Source organism: Delphinapterus leucas, chromosome 1 (assembly GCF_059928025.1).
Source record: "Delphinapterus leucas isolate spDelLeu-1000000601 "Yukka" chromosome 1, BTC_Dleu_Yukka2, whole genome shotgun sequence".
Taxonomy (NCBI): Eukaryota; Metazoa; Chordata; class Mammalia; order Artiodactyla; family Monodontidae; genus Delphinapterus; species Delphinapterus leucas.
In genome coordinates this window covers 22,140,236-22,167,608 of record NC_143129.1, presented here as the reverse complement: position 1 = coordinate 22,167,608, position 27,373 = coordinate 22,140,236, and the positions used below count along the sequence as shown (strand labels likewise).

The 27,373-nt window shown below is 36.8% G+C and overlaps 1 protein-coding gene across 1 annotated transcript in view; it reads right to left on the bottom strand.

The window, feature by feature from the left end:
- SPATA17 (spermatogenesis associated 17) overlaps positions 1-27,373 on the bottom strand; it is a 190,196-nt gene that overhangs the window by 119,427 nt on the left and 43,396 nt on the right. The window contains exons 5-6 of the mRNA XM_089906876.1: positions 19,603-19,706; positions 10,621-10,640 (exon numbers count right to left, since the gene is read on the bottom strand). Coding sequence (XP_089763002.1) covers positions 10,621-10,640; positions 19,603-19,706 — 124 coding nt within the window. The remainder of the gene's footprint in view (positions 1-10,620; positions 10,641-19,602; positions 19,707-27,373) is intronic.

Genomic DNA, 27,373 nt, shown 5'->3' with positions numbered 1-27,373 from the left:
CAGAGGGAATTTATCTGATTATGGCAGTAATAATTACCCAGCTGTTTATTGCAGATAGAGAAATAATTCATGTAGGCAATAGGCCGTGGTGGCAATGACACTCTGCATTTAGTAAATATGCAAACTGTTCACTTCTAATTAACCAAGCTAGAGGATGCCCTTATTAAATGTATAAACTAAAAGTGCCTTCTTGACAAGTGATGAATTGTTACATTGCACAAACTCTTGCCACAGAATTATTGGAGTGAACTTGGGGCTTAACTTCATTAAGAGATCTTGTGGGATAGTTAAATGAGGATGGACAGTATAACAAGGCGTACCTGACAGCCAATGATATGTTAGAGCCGAAAGGAACTGTACCTTTTCTTCTGTCCTACTTAACTGCTCAGATTCATGAGAGATAAACTGTGAAACTGTAGAGTTAATTTGAGTTCAAATAATAAAAATAAATGAAATAACACGACAGCCCATTTATGGAGGCTACCCGACAGTTTACCCAGCAAATGAATCTAGGAAACAGCCACTTTTTATGGGTCAAATCTCTTTCATGTATCAACAACGGAAGATCTACCACTCTTTCTGTTAACCGAAAATAACTTGTTTAATAAAAATAAATAGTTCTATTGACTAGCTTTAAAATAAAATATGTTTCAAAGAGGAAATCGATGGGTTTTATTAAAGAAAAGTAATACAGTATGGAAATTACTCTTAATATTGCTTTGCTCTGAATGGGTTTTATTTAATTTTACCAAATAATTAATTATGAGATAGTTCAGTGTCTATATTCTATGCTTACCCTTACTTTAAGGTAACCATTCTTTAGCAAACATCTATACAGATATGTCCATCCTAATTAAGAATCCTAATTAAGAAAAATAATACTTAGAGGGAAGTCCTAGACATAATGAAGTAAAACTAAAATATTTCTAGCTGAAGTGTACAATAGGTGATAACATCTACCTCACAGGTTTGTTGTGAAAATGGAAGGAGATAATGAGAATCAAGGGTTTAGCACAGCACTTGGTATACCATAAGTGCTCAATATATGTTAGCAATTTATAATGTGCTTGAGTGGCAACAGCTCTATTTGATTGAAAGATTAATCCCTAGTGTTTTCAGTGGGAGGTTCATGCTGAGGTCTGTTAAGACTCTACACTTGCTCTTTCATCTGCATCATACAGCCTCTGAGAATGTAAAATGTGTGAACTGGCATTTCAGATAATATCAGTATATTATTGTAAATGTTTGCTTAATTATATATTTATTGTAAAACATGAAACAATATATAAAAGAAGCATTACATATTTTAAGAGAATCAGACTTTGCCACTATTGAAAGTCTAATGTGGCTCCTCCAGATTTATAATATATAAGTTAACAAATTTTTATGTACTGAGGAAGAATATATGACCCCATCTTTGAAATATATATGCATTCATACAGATATTTTTTTAATGAACACTCTATGTCAAGAACTGCAACAGGAAATAGAAAAATGGTCATTATTACAAAGATAAAACTTTCGTATCTTAATGCGAGAATACTAGTATCAAGGGTTAAAATAAGACTGCTTTAATTAAGAAAGAACCATATATACGAATAATAAAAACAAAGGTTTTATAAATGCATCTATACATGCAAAACAATTTAGTCTCCACACCTTGAAGAAAGAGTAAGATGGAAAAAAGTAAAGGAATGACACTCAAAGAAAGCATAACAATAAAAGCTAATATTGAGTGCTTGTTAAAATAAGTATGTGTGGCTTTGTAGGAAAACAGTAAATGTACGCTTTTTTGCCTTTCTTAAATCAGCCAAGTGAACAAACATAAACAAAAATATATGAAAAAAAACAAGGAACAGTCACAACCCCCATCATAAACTCAAGAGAATTACTAGGAATTGAATAAATGGAGAATATCTGTCATATTCAAGTAAATTTAAAGTACAAGTTCAGGGTATCTTCCTCAATCACAAAGTCAGTGTAGTATGTGGGAAATATCAATATGTGAACAAGGTTGAAGAACCTAGTAAGTACCCTCACCAAGACAGATAAAGACAGGGGCTGACTGGGATGCAGAACTGAGGGAGAGAATTTGAGGCCAAGCAATTCCTCTTTTCATTGATCAGAACTGCTGACTGAGTTGAGACTTGATGGCAAACCTGGGCTGGAGGAGAACAGGGAAAAGTAGCCTGAGAGCCGCTGAATAAAGTGAACTGGAGAAAGAAAAGACAGCCCATAAGCTGTGGAGCTTCACACTGATCGTGCTTCATGAAATCAATTTCCACAGTGACAGGAGGTCATCAGACTTGGGAGGACAGCGGCAAGAGCACAGCTGCCCATGGCCCCAGCTCACTCTCTACCCCTGGTTAGATAGCTGAATGAATGAACGAGAAAACAAACCACCAATATCTAGCTTAAGTACTAAAAAGAAGTACAAGAATTTGAGACCCAATTAGAAATTTTAGTAAGGTATAAAATTACTCTGCCAAAAGATATTGCTTTCCTATATGTAAAAAAAGAAATAGTTAGAAAATGAAAGAAAATATACCATTAGCAAATATAATAGAAAAATATGAAATTCTTAGAAATAAAATTAGCAAGAAATAGGTAGACCCTGTATAACAAAATTTTATTAATGGACATTTTTAAAAAATCCACACAAATGAAGATATATGCCTCATTGTTTGGCAGGAAAACTCAAATTATCAAAATATCATTTTTCCCTATACTATTTACAAATTTAATTTAAACCCATTTAAAATCCCAATTTGCTATTTTTTGAAACATGCCAAAATGACTTAATATTTAGTTGGATAAAAATTAAGCAAAAAGAGCCACAGCTGAAAAATAAAAGTAATTTATAGCTACTTAAGCCAGGCAATAAATACTATACACGATTACAAAGAAAGAGAGAAATCAGATGGCATCAATAGTCAAGAAACAGGCCCAAGTACATGTGAAGACTCTTAATATGTGGTAAGATGGCACTTAACAGGGAGAGATAAGTGAATTATTGAATAAATGCTATTGGAATAACTTGTTAGCCATTTTAAAAAATCTTAAGCTGGATTTCAAATTTACTGCTTATATCAAATAGATTCCAGATGGTTTCAATATTAAAAGTTACAAAAGAAACCCTAAAATATCAAAAGAAATATGGACGACTACTTTTAAAGTCATGCAAAGAAGAAATCAAAAAAGAAGTTACTGAAAAATATAACCAGAAAAAATTGAAAGGTCAGCATATGTCAAAATCTCCATAAATATGTTGGAAAGACAAGAGCAAACAAGGGCAGATAATTGCATCACTGATGCCAAAGGGTTTGTATCCCTAGCATACACAAGGATTTTTTTACAAATCCATGTGAATAATAATTATAATAAAATGAAATAGGCAAATTGAACTAGGCAAGTCACTAAAGAATACAAATGGCCAATATAAGATATTCAAATTCCTAAAAATAAAATTAGATAAAATTTAGATGGAATTGTTCACTTTATTAAATTGGCAGTGATAAAAGTCAAAATCCAGTATTGGCAAAAGGAAACAGAAACTCCTATGCATTGTTGGTAGAAGTATAAATTGACTTTTTTAATGGAGAATTAGCTAATATGCATCGAACTATAAAATATGTTTAAACTTTTATGTAAAAGCCTTATAGAACTATGCAGAAAAAAGATAACAGTACAAATGCAAAAAGAAGTAAGCAGAGGAATGTTCTAGTAAATGTCCATCAATAAAGAAAAGATTTTCCTAAAGAAATTATGGTATAAATAGCATATACATACACACACACAATAGGCATTGGACATTTTGACACAAATTTATACCTATTGACATAGATGTTACTTGTAGTGACAGAATACTTCCCCCTCTCTTGTTTCCTTCATGAGGAGGGATGTTTGATCTGATTAGAGGATAACCCAGCCCTCCGGGAGAGCAGGTCCTACCTTAGAATGAGGAAAAAATGAGCTGCGGGGAAGGCTGGAAGAAGGGAGAGTGGCAAGTCTGTCCCTTCCAACCCCAGGGGACTGTGGAAGGAAGAAGGGCCTGTAGGAGAGAGTTCAGAATGTAGTGACCTATGCCCTGACCACTGAACTCCAGGCCAAAGTCTTGGAGGCAGAGAGGAAGGTTTGGTAGATTGAGAGGGATGCCAAAAAACAAGTATTGTTTTCCTACCTCCTGTTTGAGATCCTGGGAGGATCCCACCTGTGCAAGGCAGCCCAAGACAATATGGGATGGCTCCAGGCCAGCAAAGAGGTTCAAATAGTGTGGTCAGGTAGGAAGGGTTTGCTTAGCACCGGTAAGTCTTCCTTGGCTCCTATATTGTATACCAGGACCAGGAAGTTCATGTATATCATTTTAGGGACAAGCAAGATCTACGCTGAGAGCTAGGGGTCAAGTCACGAGGACCACAAGGGCAAAAATACAGACGACCTTGAATCAGAGTCTGCAGGGTAGCTAGCCTTGGCCAAGGCATCATTTGAAGCATATGGAAGATCTCAGAGAGACTGACAGAGACAGAAAGAGATGATGCAGGGTCTGGTCAGCTAAGCAAAACCACCAGACCTAAATCAAGCTGCAACTGGTTACATCAAATGGTGGGTTTTAGCTGCAGATGCCAGCAGAACTCCTAGTGACAAGACTGATAACCACAGAGCTGCAGACACCAGCCACTTTTTTTACCTAAATATAAGTCAGGGGTCCCTCTTAACCCCTAGGGCCACAAGGTAACGCAAGCTCCTTGTACATCCATAAAACACGTTGGAGAAGACAAGGGGGAACTCAAGGAATTATGAAAAACTGACATATTAAAAGATTCTTTAAATTACTCTATCGGGCCAAATTGGACTAATATTTATTAGTTTCTTGCCCTCTGCCATCCAAATGCTGGAAGGATGGAATGGAGTCAAAGAACTCATAGAGAATATTAAAGTTACAGGAATAAAAAGTTGTTATATATCATGATACATCTGAGTGTGATTCCATGTAAAATAAACAGTGGGTAAACTCACAATTCAAAGCATATTCGTTTATATAAATGAATTTTGCTAATCTAGATACAAATGTCTTTTTAGTAACACTTATACTCTTACATAGACTCAGTGACTATCACCAAGAGCGTTCTTTTATAATATACACATTTTAAAGCTAGATATAAATATATATACATCTAACGATGTTGATGTGTGATCATCGTAGCCTTTTCCTATCACTGGTAAGATGGGTGTTGCAGCCTCAGTCATTTTGTGCACATTCCAGGGTAAAGGGGAAAAAAATGGAAGGAGAACTAGCATATCTCATCACCCAGAACTAAGTCATCTTTCCACTCTTAGCTGAAAGAAGTTTAGAAAAGCCTAAACAATAACAGAAGTTAAGTTGCCAATGTTGGAGTGCAAAATGTTGGAGTGATCAATCTATGGAATTTTCCACAGGCCACCTCATTGCAAAGTCAACATTTGTCAGTTATCGATTTTTTGCCTCTCAGCTTGAAGTCTACAATTCTTTGCTTGTTTTGTAAAATTGGCTCTGGACCCATAAACATTTTCCCTTTGCTGGCTAGCACAGCATTAGTCTGAAAATAGAGGGTACTGGAGGGCTATTTCAAGGAAGAGCAAAGGCAGGAGTTTCTCTTCCTGGTTCCAATACGCCTGCTTCATTGTCTCCACGGCATGGCTGTCAGCTATATGCAGGGGATCCAGTGGTTGCCAACCTCTAGTGAGCTTTGCTGTCACCCCAACAGGTAAGCTATCTGTCCCTGTCCACCAGCACCCCGGTGGGCAGTTTCCTGCTCATCTCGGCTGGCACCCTGGCTGCAAAACGGCTCTGGTCCGTGACATCTCAGAAAACTCCACAATCCAGTAGGGTGCTGCCACATCCCCGCCAATGAGGTCTGAGTCTCATCGTTAATGGGTGCGGAGAGGCTCTTCCAAAAACTTTCCTTCGGGGACTTCCCTGACAGTCCAGTGGTTCAGACTCTGTGCTTCCACTGCAGGGGGTGAAGGTTCGATCCCTGGTCAGGGAATTAAGATCCCACAAGCCACGTGGTGCAGACACACAAAAAGACAAAAAACAAAACCTTTCCTCCTTTCAGTACTCTTCTTTAGGCCTAGAGGTGGTCACTTCTCTCGATATTTACTATTTCCGTATTCTTTAGAGTGCTATATTACCTCTGTTAAAGTTACTCATCTTTTATTAGTTAATAAGTCTTCATATTAAAATTATCTACTTACAACACAGCCAGCACTCAGTGGTGGAGGAGGAAGGAAATAAACACAATAGAAACTCCCCATTAGGGAAAAAAATGGGAAAGAAACAGCAGTTGCTGGTCCATAGCGAATATCAAATATGCTACACAGCTCCTGTTCGAGGTGGTTTCTTGCGGAGACAAACAGAGTACTCCTGGTCCGTCATCTTCCACGACCACGTATGAGATGTGCCTTGGACGGGATGATCTTTCTGTGCAAATTCAGGAGCCTTATGATTACCTGAGGGTAGCTACGCTGCAGCTGGCCAGGCTGGGATTTCTTTCACAACAAATACCCTTGTCAGTATAGTAGGGGTTTGGGTTTTTCACTTCTGGTCGGTTCCATGAGCAAGTAACCACAATCAAGGATCTTATCTAGACATAGTTTTCAAGCCTAGGGACATACGGTCTTAGATACCAGCTTCTATGCTCTGCTACTCAATCTTTCAACACAGTGCTTCCAGTCAGCCAAAACAATAGATTTGTGTGGGAAGATGGCAGTTCGCTAAACTGTCAAATTTTTCTAGCTTGGATTTTATTCTTTAAACATTTAGTTTGGCTGGTTTATAGTCTGGCCCTGGTAATTCTGATATATTAAGGCTTTGTGATTCTGTTTCCACTATCCTTTTTTGTTTTGTTTCGCTGCTTCTCACTCATGGTGTCTTGCTTTCCTAAATCCCTGGTACTTTCACTGTGCATGATGTTGCATTTGAAAAATGATTTGTAAGAATAATTTTAGGCCTAGAATTATGGCATCTTCTCTCTGAGAGGCTCTTCATATGCTTCTGTCAGGTTCCTGGGACACTATTAGTCTAGGAGCTCTTAAGTTCAAGTGCAAGACTTGAGGTTCCCTGAATCACTCAGATAAATGGCAGTTTGACTTCAAATTCTTGCTAGTTTATTTCCATTGTTACTTACTTCTTTTAGGGTTATAGCTTTTGGGGATTCTGGATGAAAGAACAGGGGGAAGTTAAGCAGAATTCCTACTCTTGGTGGCTCTGACTTAGAATTTGGTTTCCTCCTGATACTGCAAGACTGCCAAAAGCACAGTTCTTTTGCAGTCAGGTAGATGTTCTTTCCAATAGGCAGATGCCTTTAAGGCAAGAGCAGCTTTGAGTGCAGACTTACATCTCTGAGTTCTCATCTTCTACTATATTTTGGCCAGTAAATTATTTACCATGTTGATAGTTCTTTGATGCTTAGATGTCATCATGAGGATGGTTGGTCTGAATTAAGTTAGCCATTATCAGGCAAGATAACATCCCCAATCTGACCTTTGTCTTGGGCTCACATACTTGCCAAGGTCTGGGCTTGTCTCCAGCTAAGGCCCTAAACTTCATAGCCACTGCTTATAAACACTTCAGTTTGAGGTACAGAAGCAATTGGGTTTTTCAATACCACAAGTTTCCAAATTATAAAATTCTCATCAAATACAGACTGTACACAGAGAGCACTTCCCTTAGCAAAGCAGTATTACCTTCCATCTCTGCTTGTAGGTTGGCTACTATTAGTCCAAGTTCACCTATTTTTTTCATAGGAATTTGCTGAAAGAGGCACAGAGGGGGCACATACACCAATATTCTGAAATGTACCTACTATTTCAATTAATGTCAAAGACTCGATTGCTAATGATCTGTATCACATGGTAGAGTAGATGGGATCTGAAAAAATCTCTTACACCACATACTAATGGTTTCTAATCTGACATCAAATGGCCTCCAATAGTCAAATTCCCATTTTAAGTGGTTACTTTTAATATTTTACTTCATTGACCCTGACCAAGTCACGTGGTACCTCCACCGCAAGGAAGTCTAATAAAGTGAGTGTTTAGTTTTCTAGGCCCAACAGCAAAGAAGGCGATTTACAAGAAATTCAGAATGGGTTTTAAGTGAGCCTCCTTATGCCATATGTCACAGTTGAAATATAATTGATACAACTTGCAATAATTCAAAAGTACAAAGAGGCAGTGTATTTTGATTTAAAAAAAGGAAGACTGATTTCAAATCTCCAGACCCACCACTACTTAGGTGTGTGAACTTACCCAAGTTACTGAAACCCTGATTTTAGTTTTTCATGTTTAAAATACAATAACATATATCCCCAAAGGGGATCTGTGTGATAGATAACATATAAAACCTCACATGTACAACAGGTGCTTAGAAAACATGAGTTACTGTGATTGCAGTCTACTGAGCTGGTCATTGCTTACAATGTCTAAATTTGTCCATATAAAATTTTAGCTTTTTCATTAATTATTAGTTTTCTGATTACTACATACTGATCTTTCTCTTATTGTTATTTACTAAAAACACATAGATATGATATACGAACAGCCAGAAATCTTTGATAAATCTGTATAAAGTGTTCCTTTTGTTTATGTTTGCACCATGTAAGCAACTACTCAGTTATGATTTTTGTCCACGCTGTACCTGCGTCTAAAGAGGAAGCTATTATTATCAAGCGTGTGTTGAATATTGATGGAGTAGATATACTCCAGATTCTTAGTGTTTCCATTAGTATTTTCCCACTTAATATTAATTCTGACTTAAAAATGAAGTTGATGAAAGTTCTGGAGAATCCATATGGGACAGCAAAAGGGGGGCAAATACCAACACTACTGACTGATTTTTTCACTCTAGTGGCTCCAGCTTTGCTTTTGCGGGGCTGCGCACGCTACCAGTCTGAAAAGACATGCTGATTTCCTTCATGTTTCTATTTCTTTGTTAATTAAAGCACAATTGGAAATGTGCTGCCTAGCAAGCTTTATGTATTAAAAAGTCTTCAACTCCAAGGAAGTAGAAACCTAGTGCTGTGCTTCCCTGATGCAGAATGTTAAGCAATCTCAATGGTCTTCAATTGTGTCATCAGCCTGATGCATTTGTTGACTCTGCACGATTTCCTGCCAGAGCAAGATTACTTAAAGACAATAAGGGTGGCCATATGGAGTCTCCCAGATAACCATTATAAGGATGAGAGACTATGCTCAAATCTTCAGTTTCCTAAAAACTAGATGCGTATTTATAGAAATGACTCAAGGTTTTGTTTTTTGGCTTTATCCTTGAAAACAAATGCAAATTAGCAGGTTACGAAGACAGCATTTAACACAAATATTGAAATAAATATTTTGAAACAGCAGGCTGCTAGTTCTGGATTGCGACTATCGTCACTGGGAATAAACACTGACAGTTTAACAGGAAATACTGAGAGAGGAACTGTAAATTTTAAGACCTAAGAGAATTTCTCATAGTTGAACTGGAAGTTGTTCACACAAAAATAATAGCAAAGGACAAAGGACAGAAAGTCAGAGTTTGATATGCTCAGTTAAGCACATGGGTACATGGATTCCAGAATAACCAAGGAGACCCAAGCATGCAGCCCAGTTCATGCCAATATGGGAGAGCTGCCTAGGGCTCTTAGAAGGACTGGAGGTTGTTTGCATAAATGTGTTGCTTCGTCAGCCCTATCCAGATCAGAAAGAGCTGAAAATGCAGTTAATAGACTTTGACTTCTCCCATTGGGCATTCTGGTAAGCATGTCGATGAATACAAGGCCTCTTAAATATAATATTAAAATTGTAATAATGGTCATATTAATGATAAATACATTAGTCATCCTCCAATACTAGTGATTTGTCGGGGTGCTGCCACTCTGAGATAACCTTTTCTAACTATGGGAATACAAAACCACCTTTATGCATCAGGAGTATATACAAGGGATTTCAAAAATATCTTTTAGTATTACAAATTGTTTTTTAATGTCATAATAGTTAAATTTAGAGCACTTTTAACTTTAGATTAGATTTTTAAATACATAATTATAATGTGTATATATAAAATATTTACATGTATTATCATATCTGTCTTGGTCATGGTAAATGATATTTTAACACCATATACTTATGGAATATATATAAGGAATATGGAATATTCCTTATTCCTTATAAGATTAGTCTTCTTTAAATTTTCCTAGCGCCTTTATGGAATTCAAAGTGCTTTGAGTTTTGCGGCAAATAAATATAAAGATTTGTTTTCTTTTAAATATATTTATTACCATATGAAGCAAATGATCTCTGATTTAAAGAGAATTGGGAATCTCCTAGCTTGTCATCAAATGCAGAAATTCTTTCTACACAAAGGTCTACCTGACACTTCAGATGAATCCTTCTGTTGGAATATTTTGTAGCTCACAAGTCAGCCTATCACTGAGTAGTACTGAATTATTGGAAATATATTTTTCATGTTGAACGCAAATCTACCCATTTGCCTTAATTTTTTCCCTTTTTATAAATGTAGTGTGTGACAGTTCTTTAAAATTTGAAGACTGACATCATGCCTTCATTTAGGCTGCTGTTTTCCAGTCTCAGAATTCCAACTCTTCATGATTTCTAAGTCCCTTAAATTCCTGGTCATTTTCTGTTGGATGCAGATTTTTGAGTCAATATTCATCATAAATAGTGATATCCAGAATTTAACACTATGCATCAAACATAGTCCAACTGAGAAACTTTTATTTCCTATGATCTTTCTACCATTTCATTCATTTTGAAATGAATTAAGATAGTATTAAAAGAGTATAATATACTGGAAAGAGCACCATGTATGAGGTCATAAGATCTAGAATTCCATCTCAGTTCTGCCACAATTTAGCAATTTAACCTTGGGCTACACAGCTACAATGGCCGCACACTTTTGTGTGTTTCTTTAACACATACGTGCAGAGAATGGCGGCATCCAGGTTTTGATCACTTAGGTGAGGGGATCAAAGGTGCGTTCTCTGAAGGAACTGAGAGAAAAGGAATAGGACCCAGAGTGGAAATTTGTAGGTGTGAAGCACAATTCCCTTTTTTCACCATTCACCCAAATGCAGCTACAGCATCTTCTCCCTCAACAGAGTATCAGAAATTTCTTCTTTGGAGAAACTAAATAGCCTATAAGAAAGACTTCCACATACCGGCATTTGGGCATCCCCCCAGTGAAAGGGGCCAGCTCCCTTGTCCAATCACTTTAAAAGGAATCGAAGCCTGCCAATCAACAAAACTTGCTTATGTACATACACACCCAAACTGGCATTTCAGTTCCTCATGTGCATGTGTAAACAAACAGCTGAAGATCACCAGCTGCGTGAGGAAAGGCTCCAACTTAAAAGGGAAGGTGATAATAACCAATTGAAAAAAAAAAAAATAAAAACACCACCCTGGAGGATATCGGTATCACAGAGACTAAATGAAAGTTATCCTCTGAACTTGAATTATTATCAGTGCTGATTATTTTTCATTTGCCACACCTCCAATCCATTCTACACACTTGCACTGGGATCAAGCCCTACAAATTGTTTTACAGCTGGGTTTGGTCTAAAACAGAGCACTAGCATTCAGGAGGAAGAAGTTGGGCGTATTTCCTCCTCATTCCTCTCTCTTCTTTGATGCCACACACCTCTGGCAATAACTGAATGCCTCTACAAGTGTAGGTCACAGCCAGGGGTCAGGGGCTCTCACTTCTCCTTGGTTCTCACTATAGCCATTAATGTTATTCCTTCCCCTTAACTCTTCTACCCTAGAAATAGCAACATCGCACTGTTGCTGGTCTCTGGATGCCAAAACCTCTCTTGCTGAGCCCTTAACCCTGTGCACATCTCTGCAATTACCCTTTCATTTAACTCTCTTTATTTGAGGAATAAATCCTGAGGTGGATTCTGCTTCCTGCCAAGACCCTTTCTGCTCCAGTATTTTAGAGAAATATGAGATATTTTATTAATAGAACAGAAGGATACAAAAAAGAAATGATCAAAAGAGTAGAAATATTTCATGAAAGTTAAAAATTATTGCTAAAATAAAAATTTCAGTAGAAGGGTAGGAAGGAAGTCTCTCACAAAAGTAGAATGGGAGGATAAAGGCCCAGGATAAGGAAAGGGGCAGAAAAGTATAAGAGACTCCCCACGTAACTTCTGGAGGTCCATCATCCAGCCAATAAAAGAACAAAGAAAAGGGCTTCCCTGGTGGCGCAGTGGTTAAGAGTCCGCCTGCTGATGCAGGGGACACGGGTTCGTGCCCTGGTCCAGGAGGATCCCACATGCCACAGAGCGGCTGGGCCCGTGAGCCATGGCCGCTGAGCCTGCGTGTCCAGTGCCTGTGCTCCACAACGGGAGAGGCCACAACAGAGAGAGGCCCGCATACAGCAAAAAAAAAAAGAATAAAGAAAATAGAAACAAGGAAATTATCACAGAAATAATATAAGAAAGTACTGAAGAACTAAAGTATCCACTGATGCTCAGAACAATGGAAGCAAATAGAAGTCATAAAATTGAGAAATTTCAAAAACGTCAGGAAAAAAATTCAAAGCATCCTTTAATGACCTACAAATGTACCACTGGATCCTCCAACATGTTCATACCAAGGTCACACCTTCTCCAGGTCACTTCCAGCCAATGACTGAGAACGATGGGGTACTAAGGCAGGATCATTCTGGCAAGACAGCAGACTCCTCCAAAGGGTAACTTTGGCTTGAGGACAAGCCATCAGCCTTTCTTGAAAACGTGCTGCAATCCCAGTCTTTCCCCAATTTTTCTTCCTTCTCTCTCTTCATAGGTGTCAGACTTGTGCTACAGACTGAAGGTTTTCCCCACTTCGTCCTGCTTCTTCCCCCCAATAAACTTCTTGCACATCTAATTCCATCTTAGCATCTGTTTCTTGGTGAACTTGAATTAACACACATTGAAAAAGGAAAAAAATAGATCACTTTCAAAGAGAGGAGAAACGGAATAGTGAGTATTTAGCAATTTTGAATGTTAAAAATAAGGGAGCAACTCCTTCAAAATTCTAAGGAAAAATAATTTGCAACCTAGAATGTTATATGCAGCCAAGCTACTAATCAAATTTCAGGATAGAATAAGACATTTAAAATAAGCAAAGACTCCAAAAATTGCCTTCCATGATCATTATTATAGCAGTTGCTCCAGGAAAAACAAGGAAATAAATCGTGAAAAGGTAACACAGATCCACAGAATAGCGAGTCCAGCCCAGGAGAAAGGAAGTTAAGAAATGTCTTCTCAAGAAGACATCTTTATTGTGTCTAGAGAAAATTCAGTTTGTTTGGAGCAGGACGAAGGGGAGGCCAAACAGGGCATGCTCCAGAGGAATTAATTGGATTTCCTACTAAGATAGAATAACTGGAAAATAATTAATGGCATATATAATTTGCATATAAAAGGAAAAAATAAGGAAGATAGAAATTAACCAAAAAAGGAATAAAGTAAATATACTCATCCTACATTAATTGCTTTTGTAAAGAACCCTACTTCCATAATCACACAAATGTAAATACTGATATAGATTCATCTAAAAAGAGCAAGTGGAGGTGAGAAGTATAAGAGAGTTAAATCCTCCTCTACCATATTACATACAACTGATTTAAAAGATCTGTGGTGTAAAATCAGGCAATATCAGATCAGCATATAGTTTAGAAACATTCAGTGAGTACAAGAAGAAATAGCAGGACTTCCCTGGTGGTGCAGTGGTTAAGAATCTGCCTGCCAATGCAGAGGACACGGGTTCGAGCCCTGGTCCGGGAAAATCCCACATGCTGCAAAGCAACTAAGCCTGTGCATCACAACTACTGAGCCTGCATTCTACAGCCCGTGAGCCACAACTACTGAGCTCACATGCCTCAACTACTGAAGCCCATGAGCCTAGAGCCCGTGCTCTGCAACAAGAGAATAAGTCACCGCAATGAGAAGCCTGCACACCGCAACAAAGAGTAGCCCCCGCTCGCCACAACTAGAGAAAGCCCACATGCAGCCCAATGAAGGCCTAATACAGCCAAAAATAAATAAATTTATAAAAAAATAAAAGAAGAAGAAGAAATAGCTAAGAGAAGAAAGTGATAACCATTAGGGACTGGGTAAAATAATGTGGTAAGGCGATTCTTTTATCTAATATAAAACATTTGTTAATAGGTAATATATTTAACAATATGCATGTGTTATGTTGATATATATTCTTTACCATAAAATGGTAAAAAGAATTCTAAATTAAAAAAGAAAACTCTAATTTTCATTGATTCCCAACTTTTGTACTATGTTCTATTCTTTGCTTTTCCTTCGAGCTCTCTGAAAGACAGCTTTTAGACATGGTTTAATGTCACAAAATACTGACGACTTATATTGTACTTGGCGATTAATGTTTCTATAAACTAAAAACATATATATATACAACCTAATTCATGAAATTTTATATCTGTTTGCTTACTTTGAATTAAAAATAGCCTCATATAAAACTGAATGTTAATTCTGTAATATCACAGGGAGGTATATATTTACAAATATTGGCTCCCTTTTTCTCTATCTTGTCCTTGATAATAATAGCTGCTATTTGAAGAATGTCAATTATATGCTCAATGTTTCCTATACTGCATGCCTCACAAAAATTCTGCAAAATAAATACTGCTGCTCCAAAGTGTACAGATGAAGAACCCTAATTTCTGAAAGATTAAGTAACTATTTCAAGGTTACAAAACTAGAGAGTGGCAGAACCATGATCTTAATCCCCGTTGATCTGAGTCCAAAGTTAGTGCTCTTGACCACTCATTCTTGAATTTGTTAGCTTAAAGCTTTCATGATGTAACCAAGAGAAATAAAAACATAAGGCCACACAAAAACTTGTCCATGAGTGTTCATAGCACCATCATTCATAATAGTCAAAAAGCAGAAACAACTCAAATGTTCATCAACTGGTAAATGGATAAATAACATGCGGCTTATCCATAAAATGGAATATTAGTTGGTAGGAAAAAGGAATATAGTACTAATATATGCTACAAAATGGATAAACCTTGAAAACATCGGGCTAGGGGAAAGAAATCAGTCACAAAAGATCACATATGATAAGATTCAATTTATTTGCAACGTCCAGAATAGGCAAATCTACAGAGACAGAAAGTAGATTAGGGGTTGCCTAGGACTGGGCAGGAATGGGAAGAATGGTAGGGGTGGGGGAGTGACTGGAAAGGGTATAGGATTTCTTTTTATGATGATGAAACTGTTTTAAATTGATTGTGGCGATGGTTGTACAACTTTGTGAATATATCAATGCTAACCTCCACAGAACTGTACATTTTAAATGGATAAACTGTATGGTATGTGAATTACATCTCAATAAAGCTGTTACAGAAAAAACAAAATAAACAAATACATCCTTTAAAAAAACCTTTGCTGATGTATGCAAAGACAGGTAAAGAATTATACCCATAAAAATCTTTCTAGCCAAACCAGGGCTACACAAAATCAACATGCTGAAAAACTAATTTGCTTTGATGAATGACAAATTTACACTCAAAACAGACCTATTGTTATGCACTATTAACAACCAACAACTACACTGAAGCATTAAACTTGGGGGAATATATTACTTTTAGCTTGAATTTCTGTCCAAAAAAAAAGTCAGTTTTCTGCACTTCAAGCTAATAATGTTTTATTAAAGCTACTAATCTGTAACTCTGTAGCTATTTTTTAATTTCATTATATAATTTTCTCATTCATAACCTGGAGCAATTTTTGCATATCAAGCTAGATATTACAAAGAAACTTGTCTACCAAATGCAGACTCAGCCTTAAATTAATCAATTCCATTTAGCTTTGTCATAAGTCCACTCTTGGTTAAAGAATATATCCTTGTGTGCGTATATGTATATATATATATACATATATATATATAGTTTTTTACTATTAACTATAGAATAGATAAACTATTTCTATTAATGAAAGAGCAGATAAGCTAAAGTTAAGCCCAGTGTTGTCTGGCCTTGAATTGTGCAACACAATTCTAGTGCAAAACGTATTCTGATATAAAATATATTTTACTAATTTATTTTCTGTAAATGATTTTATCCTGTCCAAAGACAGAGGAATGCACTAGATCTTTCATATGTTCTTTGAAATCCAGAAACTACACATTTTAATGCTTGCTGGTAGAAGTAATTAGGATACATCATAATTGCTTGGATACAATATTAAAGTTTGAAACATAATCTTGAAAAGACATCACATAAAAATATTGCCTTTCTCTACATCTGCGTCTTTATGCCTGTCCTGCCCCTAGGTTCTTCAGAACCATTTTTTTTTTTTGAGGACACGGGGAGGGGGAAGGGTAAGCTGGGACGAAGTGAGAGAGTGGCATGGGGTTATAAATACTACCAAATGTAAAACAGATAGCTAGTGGGAAGCAGCCGCATAGCACAGGGAGATCAGCTCGGTGCTTAGTGACCACCTAGAGGGGTGGGATACGGAGGGTGGGAGGGAGACGCAAGAGGGAGGAGATATGGGGATATAAGTATACGTATAGCTGATTCACTTTGTTATACAGCAGAAACTAACACACCATTGTAAAGCAATCATACTCCAATAAAGATGTTAAAAAAAATTGCCTTAAGTTAATGTAAAGTAACTTTTGTCCTAGGCAAATGCTGAAAATCAACGTGCTTATTGAACAAATACTATATGCAAGTCACTGTACATGGAAAGTATCCTCTAAGGTGGCCTCCAACGATCCCCACTCCAGAAGTCATCCCCTTGTGTGATCCTCCCCTTTGAGTGTGGGATGAACCTAGTCTCTTGCTTTAAATGAATAGGATACAGCAAAAGTGATAAGATGTCACTTCTGATATTAGGTTACCAAAAGGATATGGCTTCCATCTTGGATGTTTTCTCCTGTTCTCTGGTTCAGTTGCTCTGAAGGAAGCCAATTTCCATGTTATAAGCTGTCCTATGGAGAGGTCCACGTGACAAGAAACTGAGGTATGCCAGTGGCCAATGGCCGGAGGAACTGAGGCCGATGTGAGTGAGCTTAGAAGTGGATCTTCCCCCAGTCGAGCCTCCATATGAGACGGCAGCTCTGGCTGAGAGCCAGATGGCAACCTCATGAGAGACCTTGGCCCAGGCACAGAGCAAAGCCCTCCCAGATTCCTGATAGATAAAATGATGAGATAATAAGCATGTATTGTTTTAAGCTGCTTTGGGTGGAATTTGTTATGAAGGAAAAGGTAACTAGAGTCCTGATTCCAATGATTTTCAATGGAAAATAGGATAAAGAAACATGAAGAAACAATCCAAACAGATGTGTTGCATATTCTGCCATGAGAAAGAAGAAAACACTTTATTTCAGTAAAATTAATACCCTAATAGATATTTTTTTAATGTACCAGACTATTTAAATATGACTATTATGAAAAATGCAATTGAACATGCATGCCAAAACATAGGTGTAATCATGTTGCTGCTCTCCTTAAAAAGGAAGTCCACTGCAAGCTTTAATATGGCCTAAAATGCCCTGGTATGTTATGGTCCCTGCAGGATTTATCCCTAGCCAATCCTTCCATCATGTTCCATGCACCATGTTCCTACCACCCCCAGAGCACAGCCCTAGCCCTTCCCCAACACTGTCGTTTTACAATACCCCATTCCAAGATAAAAATAACAACAATGATAATAAGAGCAAAGGAACTACAAACAGTCTAGGAATAAATACAAGAACAAAGAGGGGGTAAACAATTAGGAAATTAATCACTGATGGAGAATATACACCTGAAAAATATATGACCTCTAAGAGAGGTAGAAGTAAAAAGAATAAGTCTGTAATATGATAAAGAATACCAGGCTAAACCAAATTGTCAGCACAGATACACCAGACTCTCTAGTGGCTAGACATATTCCCAGTAAAATCAGGAACAAAACAAGGATAAATGGAAATATCTGTTGAACAGAAGAAACAGGCCTTTCTAAAACCACCTTCCACGTGTTTGTCTCTTTGAGAACCTTCTCCTATTCAGGCATAGGACTTGGATGAAGCAAGTGAGGCCTCTAAAATGTAAAATTTAAGGATACACTCTCAAGGCTGGGAAAGTGCAGGGTCGGCAGCTGCATGACCCTGGCAGTGAGCGCCTCCTTAACTTCTGTGCCTTAAGAGTCTCCCTTGCCTCACACTAGGCCCAGTCCTACTCAAATTCTCCCTCTTGCATCTTCCACTAACTCTTTCCTCCTGACAAGCTCAAGCCTGCCATTTACAGCCAGCCAGCCCATCAAGAGAACTTTGGATTTCTTAGGAAGAAAGTAAATAGCAGCCCCTGTGGCCCACATGTTTCTGAGTGTTCCAACTTTTCTCATTAACTAAATCCTATTCCAGCTTCCCCAAGTCTTCATTGCCATTTCCAAGGAAATCAACTTTACAAATTCCCCATACTCAATCTCCAAAGACCAGACTCTTTTATACACACAACATATGCGAGAAAGTTAAAAGTGGGGAAGTCAGTTTTTAGACATTTCTTATGATATATATATATATAATTTTAGGGTCTCAGACAACACCTTTGTCTTAACAACTTAATGTCGATTGTTCTCTCTAGTTCAAAAAACGTTAAGAGTAAAACGAGATAATGTATGTGAAAACTGAAAGTAAAACTATTATGTAAATGTCAACTATGATTCGTCACTATTTCCTTTTTATTGAAATCTATTATAAGCATACGTCACTTATATGTTATTGGAATGGGGCAATATTACAAGAGGAGAAGACTAGCTTTTTTTTTTTTTTTTTTTTTTTTTGCGGTACGCGGGCCTCTCACTGTTGCGGCCTCTCCCGTTGCGGAGCACAGGCTCCGGACGTGCAGGCTCAGCGGCCATGGCTCACGGTCCCAGCCGCTCCGCGGCATGTGGGATCTTCCCGGACCGGGGCACGAACCCGTGTCCCCTGCATCGGTAGGCAGACCCTCAACCACTGTGCCACCAGGGAAGCCCAAGACTAGCGATTTTTGAAGTAATATGAAAACTTAGTACATAGAGCTTTGGTAAAGCTGAATGAATAGTGCTGCAATAACTTTAAATCTACAGAAGACATCGCCCTAAGGCCTAAATCCGGGTGTTATCTTTCTATGTGTTTACAGAAATAAAAACCGACAGTAAAACAGTCCATTTTAATGTGTTCCATAATGTTTTCTTCTTTGAGAGGCAAGTTCTTGCCGATGAACATGTTCTGAGGATTGTCATACTTAAGCCTTCATCTATGTAATCCTTTTACAGATAAATCCATCTCAAAATGAGGCAATTTTACTGAAACTAAGCTATTTGCATAGTGTCAAGGTAGGCCTACTACACACATGAATAATCTAATTTACAGTCAAGAGTACAAGACATTTAAAAATACAACAGCCTCAAATTGTTAAAGAGAATCAGATATCTCTATCTTATCAATAAATTTCTGCCTAAAATATCACTTCGTTTTAGAGAGTATTCCTAAGTCTGATAATGATCAACATCTATGGAGTAACCTTTATAAAACTGTGACAAGTAGGCTAGTGACTATACTACTCACCTAACTGCATCATTGGTCTCTGAAACAGCTTTCAGGTACTCCTTCAAATAAAAATAATTAAAGCAGTATTTCCGAATCTTATAGCCTCGCCATCGCCTCTGAATCTATTGAATTAAATAAAAAGATGAAATATGCCAGTGAACATTTTTAGTGAAAACATTAATAATTCTTCAAAATCAAGGTAATGATGATGACTCCTATCAAATAAAGTCTTAGGCTTTTCCGCTAATGTAACAGTTGCAAATATAGGTTGTACTCATAGATTTATTATAAAATATTATAAAGACAAGAACATACTCTAGGTTACTATAATTTTTTATAATATTTATCATTGTTTTACAAATACTAAATGTGAAATTAACTATTGAAAGATCAAAAATTTGCTCTACCAATTCCTAACTCTTCTGCTTCCTGACCAAACAAATTTTTTGTTTTTCATAACCAACGGGCTTGAAGATTGTATTTCATCTCATTGAAATCAATGTTTTTAATGGACTTTTTTTTTTTGGCCACACCATGTGGCTTACAGGATCTTAGTTCCCTGACCAGGGATTGAACCCGGGGCCATGGCAGAGAAACCACCGAGTCCTAACCACTGGACTGCTAAGGAACTCCCTTTAATGGGCTTTTAAAATTCAGTGCTATCAAAATCTTTAAACAAAATGTTGTCTTGTACCTTCATCATGACATTTTAATACTTCTTTAATAATAACAGTAGGTAACATTTATTGAGCTCTTATTATGTGTGAGGCACTATTCTAAGGGTTTTGTTTGTATGTACGCATTTAATCATTAGAACATTTCTATGAGATATTTACAGATGAGAAAACTGCTGAAAAGAGAAGTTATTCAATTTTCCCGTAATTACTCAGCTATTAGTGATGGATTCAGGAATCAAATTAGGACTCAGGGGGCCCATTCTCTAAACCATTGCAATATAGAACTGTGAACAAAGTGAACTGCAATTTTCAATGAACAAATATTTCTGTTGAAAGTATCTTTTTTTCTCTTTTGAGATGAGAGGAGTGTTGGTGTCTAAGAAAACATACTTAAGTGGGCTACTAGATGCCTTAAAAGCCCCAGTAATCATAAGAAGAATCAATCTCTTTAAGCTCTATTTTTGCTAATACAACCTCTATTAGAAAAACTCAAAACAAAAATTATAATGTATAGATCCTAATTTTGTGGAAAACCAAAAAAAACTCGACTTCTTTAAAGGAGTAGAAGAAGAAGAAATAGAAAAAATAGAAAAAAATGGTAACTTAGCCTTGTATAAAGACTTCACTTCATTCTCTAAAATTTTCCAGCAGTTTCCATATATTTATGAATTATTCACATACTATGAACGATTCTTTTTCTGGATATGAAGTCCTTCCAATGTTTTGCAAAGTTAGCTAGGCTAGGAACACACATCTTTAAAATTTATTTTTTCACAGGAAAAAGTAATTAATAAGAGAATGAGCCTCAGTCCATTGGGTTTTATCCCAAAAGCCTATGATTTTTTTTACTAAATATGCTGAGTTTAGAATTTTTATAACCTTGAATGCTGGATCTATAAGAATAAACAGGAAAAATATTTTACTTGAATTATGAGCCCTTATTTTTCTCTGTTGTAAAATATGGCCATTTAAAAGGTATTTTACAATCTAAAATATTAAATGTGAAGACTTTGAAGAAATGTTTCAGTCAACCTCCCAATATGAGAATGACTAAAATAACTGAAGTTATGCAAAACCACTTATCTTACTGTTCTTATTATAAGAAAAATTAAATCAGAGAAATTAATTCTGCAAAGTAAAACTAAGTAGAATAACAAGCTAGTGTAACGATGTTATAGAATGTGTCTTTCTAAATATTTTTCAAATGATCTTAATTTAGAGCTTAATTATTTAAATAAAGAAAAATTAATTTTTCTAAAGTTCTATACTCAGTTTAGAAACTACCTCCCTCTAATTTGACCAAAACTGTATTATGGCTGGCAAAGAGAGAGGAGGAATTGATACAAAAACCATTTTCCTAATGAAAAAGAATAACCAATTGTACTATGTGTATATATATATATATATATATAAATTATACATGTGAATAATGACTATTTTCCTGGCTTATTTAATTTAATCATTACAGTATCATTCTGAAGTAGAGGTTATTATTAGCCTTCTTTGATAAAAGAGGAAATTGACACTTAGAGAGCTTAAATAAATGCCTTGGGTCATACAGCTGGTTGGGTGGCTTCACATGAATTTCAGCTTACTTTTATTGCGTATACAGTATTAATTGTATTAAAGACAGGGACAGTTGTAAACAAAACTACTGATAGAAAATCCATCATCGGCAATAGAAGTGACTCAGGAAGCATGGGAAAATATTAGGATATCAAATACTGTTAAGGGATGGACTACCTATTACCTGAAAACACCACTGAATTTTAAATAAAATAAGATTAAATGTGCCAGAAAACGTAAAAGATGCATGCTGAAGTACTGAGAAGGAAAGACGGAGGATGGTGGTTTATGATTAGGTCATGGCAGAGTAGTGGAGATGCCCACTTGGAGAAAAGAAGTTGAAAGGGCAAACTCTGAAACTGGCTGAAAAATCTGTGCCAGTAGGAAGGGAACTGACAGAGGCCAATGGCATGGGCTCCCTCCCACTCCACACTGAGCAACTGAAGAAACAGCACTAACCACACCCTCAGAGTCCACCATTAAGCTCTCAGACAGTCTTCTAATGCACCAACTCCTTAAACATCTACCCCAAAGCATGCTACGATTCCGTTCCAAGACAAATCCTGGTATTCACAACTGGGTATTAAAGCTCATAACAGGTTAAGGGATGGTTAAGATAACAAATTAAAACTCATCCACACTGAAGTATAACAATCAACGTTTCAATGCCTTTGTTAGAGGGGAGTGAGTGAAAACAGCTGGAAGAAGCTGCGCGTGTGAGTGGGTGAAGATGCCACCATCCAGTGAAGTAAAGAATCTAAAATTTACTGAACTCCATGAACGTGCCGGGTATTAGGCTAACTGCTTTAATCCTCATGGTAACCTTGTGAAGAGGGCATGATCTCCATGTTAACAATGAAGAAACTGAGGTTAATAACTTGATTAAGGTCACAGCAATACAAGTAAAAGAGTAAATGACAGAGCCAGGACACAAACCCAGCTCTGTCTTATTCCAAAGCCCAGGCTTTTCCCACTAAAACATCTGAGGGATGCACTGTATAAAGAGAAAGAGTGTGTGCAATGCTCTTTAATATAAAACACACGATTTTCTTACATTATAGGGAGCCCAGTTTAACCAGTATCTAATTGATATAAGATACAAATAGCTGAGATTCTACCATACTTCCTGTTATAGGAACAAACGACATCTTAAATTTTGCCTGTTTCCTGTTGATATCCCAGTACTAGTGAATAAACTTAATTTTTTTTTAGAACAAAGTACTTTCAAGAGGCAAAATGACTTTTGATAACAAAATGACTTTTGATAACTTCAAGGTGAGTGGGTTACGACTTCCAAAAAACGGGCTAGTATTCATGTCCTTCAAAGTAATTAGCAACTTTCAGAAGTGATTGGTATAAAACAATTATTGTCATTGATCAGCTCTGAATAGATAATTTTAAACAAAGTCATTGCGTGCTCAGCAGATTACAGCTTGTTAACGGGCAAGTTCTAAATGACCTCTTAAGCTAGTCAAATCAATGATGCATATTCCTCATTAAGTAACATCAAAATGTAAGCGGTCTTATAAATAATGTTTACTTTAAGCACTAAAATAAATGGCAAAACCTTGATATATCAAAAGCCATCTGTTCATAGAAAAGATTTTCTCTCCATTGGGTTTATTATTATTCCTCAAAATTCATAGTAATCTTAATGTTATCAAAAGAGAGAAAAAATGTTTTGGTACCTAAAATTAAAATTAAAACATGAAAGACAAATTCACTGATGATACCCTTCCCAGGACTAATGCTCTAAATGTATATGAGAGCATATAAATAGGACACATCATAATTATACTTTTACTTATTAGAATGTTCAACATTCTAGAAGACTATGCAGTGAGCACAGAAAAGTGGGTTTACTAAATTTTCAAAGATAGGGTGTTTAAAACTAGTAATATCAAAGTTTTCATTCTCAATGCCACTACATTATCATGTCAAAAACATACCTATATATGTTATATATGTTATATATATATATATATATTTATATGTTACTCTAGTGGTCCTCTTGTTATTGTAGTCCTTTTTTTCCTTTAAGTGAGGATTTCTATCTGAACTAAAATGTCTTAGGGCACTAATTTCAAGTTAAATCATTTAAAATAACTGCAACAATAAAGGATCAGTTGAGACACCCATGAATACCATTGAGAAAGTACATGTGATTAATCAATAACATGGACAAGGTTTCCAGGGTAAAAGAAATTCTACCTTAAACAATTAATTACATCTGCAGTTCTTTAAAACTCTCTAAGTTTTAGATTATTACCATTTTTCATTCCTCATAGCTCTTTGCAAATGAAAAGAAAAAGTCTGTTGGAACATATTTTTGAAGAGAGATCTCCAAGATACTACACGTTAGCACTTCTTGAAATCTGCATTCATATGACATTGTTCCAGTTAGGATTCTAGATGTGTGAGATGACCCAAAGGAGGCTTTTCAAAGGAATTGCAAGGAATCAGTAATGCTTAGAGAGTTTACCTTTGTTAACTTCCAAAGTCTGTGCCAGACTATATATCCTCATTAGGTTAACTTTATTGAAGACCAGTATATTCTAAGAGTTAATTTATAAAGGGAGAGATCCGCAGTTGAAAAACAGCAGTCCTAGTAACTATTTGGTGGGGCTTCTAAACTTTTAACAAAGTTAAAGTCCTCTTTTCTTTCTACTAATTTTTCAGGGTCCAAAACAGGTATGGCGGAGGTTCAAATACAACCAAATTCAAATTTTTGGATCACAAAAATCTATGTGATCTGCACCTTATACTCCATACAGGAAAGAAATGACAGATTCTCTTTCATCGTTTGCTACATCCTGTACAAAAATCCATTTAAAATTGTAGCAAGAATGGTGTTTTACCTGAGGTTATGATAGATGACAAATCCGTATGCTAACAATAGCAATATGTGAAGACCACAGCTCAAACATTCATTTATAAGGTGACGTTTTTTATCCTAAGCCCCATCCAATTCTGCCTACAAGGGAAAGCACGTGACACTGAATTGGGATGTCTCAATTTGGTTTTCAACGAATTATTACTAAATTTAGAATTCCCTGAGTGAAATGTACTACCAGTAAGAACGCTCATGAATTACCCGGGTCATGGGGTCAGGCAACCAAGAAAACCAGAGTGTAAGCAATAAAATTTCCCTAACAGGTCAGTTGAGGGTTCATATAGTTGCTCTCATCCAGATTTCTGAAGAAAGGAGAAGAAGACTAGAAGTAAAGGCAAGTCTATACATGACCAGAAATAACAGGAATGTGGGTACCAGACCTAACACTGTCACTAACACTGTCACTTACTAGCTATGTGACCTTGGGCAAGATACCTTTCTGCGATTCCATTTTCTCATCTTTCAAATTGGAATCATTATGATACCTACCTCAGAGAGTTGCTCACGTCAGACAATAGTTAAAATATTTAAAATACTTAGAATGGTGCCTGGAGAGTGGTAACTGCTATGCAATTGCTAACTGTTGTCATTATTATTTACCAACGTTCCTGACTTACCAAGATTTGGAGTTACGTGGTATTTCAATCTTGTTCTTGCATATATGCCTCAGAGACATATAGCTCTCACTGGCGGTCGGTTTGACTAAGGTATACTCAGGTATCTACCAGCTATATCCATTCAGGCTTGGGTAGTAAATATGAGAATCTGGAACCATTCTATTGGGGAAATGGGGGCCTCAAAGACACAGCTGAGGCTGAATGGACGTATCCCTAGAAATGGAAGAATTAGATATAAGACATGTGCCACTCCATACAATAGGCTTCATCCTGGATGTGGTCAGCCAGTAAACAAAAGCCATAACGAAAAAAAAATCCTAAATGTCGAGAACCATGAATCCAAGTACTGGAGAAAAGGAACAAGTAAAAGACCTTAGGATGGATGAAATAATTCCACTAAACTGCACTTTTTTTTGCTACCTGTGGATATTTATAAATGGGCTTTCTACCCATAAAGTAATTTTGCGTTTCGTCTTTATAGTATTAGAAAACTGATTCTCCAAGCCCTGTGTTTGGAGGGTCTGAAGTGACACCCAAGTGCTTAAGTAGATGCTCAGTAGCATCAGAAATGGAGGGTCAGTTCTGCGCCAGCCTGTAAAAAGATACACAATCGTACATCTAGATGGAACAGGGAGAGAAAGAAGTTGAGTAGATGAATCAACTCATGACATTTGTATAAGATACTAAAAGCTGTTCAAAGAGTGAGAACTGCAAAAAAAAACTGGGGGTCAAATTTAAACGAGATCCACAGAGCAGCAGCCAAGATGCTGGAGGAAAAGCAGAACCTAACCTGGAGTAAATTCAAATTAAAGACCAAAAAGGCAATAATGTGTCTGTCACACGGAGAAACGGGAGGAATAGGGCCCCAGGAGCTAAGATAAAAATTTACTGAGCAATTTATTGCTGTATTAATTGACTGTCACTGGCCTAGCTGCAAATGAGTTGCAGGGGTTTTGTACAGGCACACTGTGGGTTCTGACAGCAGCTGGTATCATCGCAAGCCTCCTTCAAGCTTGTACCTGTTATAGCATTTTGGCAACGTCACAAAGCTCATGAGGTCTTCCATTCACATATGAACTGCGCTGACCAAATATTACCTTCCCATGTCCAGTTTATCCACACCACCTAGCCTAGTCGGGCACTCAAAAAAGCCTTAAAGATCTACCAGCAAAGGCTTAAATAATTTCCATCAAGGCCGCCAAGGGACCTAAACAAAGAATATTTAAAACAAACAACTTTTTTACTCCTTGTTTAAAAAAGCATGAGCCAATGCTCATTGATTTATTCAGGGACATTTATTTAACAACCTAGTATAAGCCAGGAACTGTAGATACAAAGACTAAGAAGATAGGATCCGGGCCCCAAGAGACTTACAGTGTTTGGGGTGTGGGGGAGGGTGGACACAGGCATGTAAATTAGTAAGGATAATAAATTGTTACAGGTTCTACAACAGAAGTATGTTGATGGTAAAATAGGGACATTAAAAAAAGGAGAGTGATCAATTCTACACAGGTAGGAGGATGGTAAAATCTTTAGAGAAAAGGTGACCTTTTAAAAAATAAAGGCAGCAAGTCAAGATATGAGTATCTATGACATTAAATAATCACATACATATAATTTATTCTTCATTATAAAAAAAGTGACATCTATTTAGGAATGTAGCTACAAATGAAAATTTTAAATTCCTTCTCTTTTCAGAAATGCTCCACTAGCCTCTTTGACAATTGAATATAACTTGTCATGCTAGGAGTCAATAGTCAAATACATAATTTGCAAGTGACTCAGTATATGAGGCAGAGTAAGACAAAAGTTTTTTATTTTCTCCTGTATGATTTAGGTGCATATATAAAAATATATCTGTCTGAATATTAGTGGCCATATAGATTTCTGGTAGTTATCTCCTAGAAATTCTTCCACCTGTACACTCACTGCCACCCACATTTTAATCACTTAAAGGGTAGCTCTTCTTTTGAGCAAAGGGTAGCTCTTTTGAGCAAAGTTAAGCTCTTTTGAGCAAAGTTAAGCTCTTTTGAGCA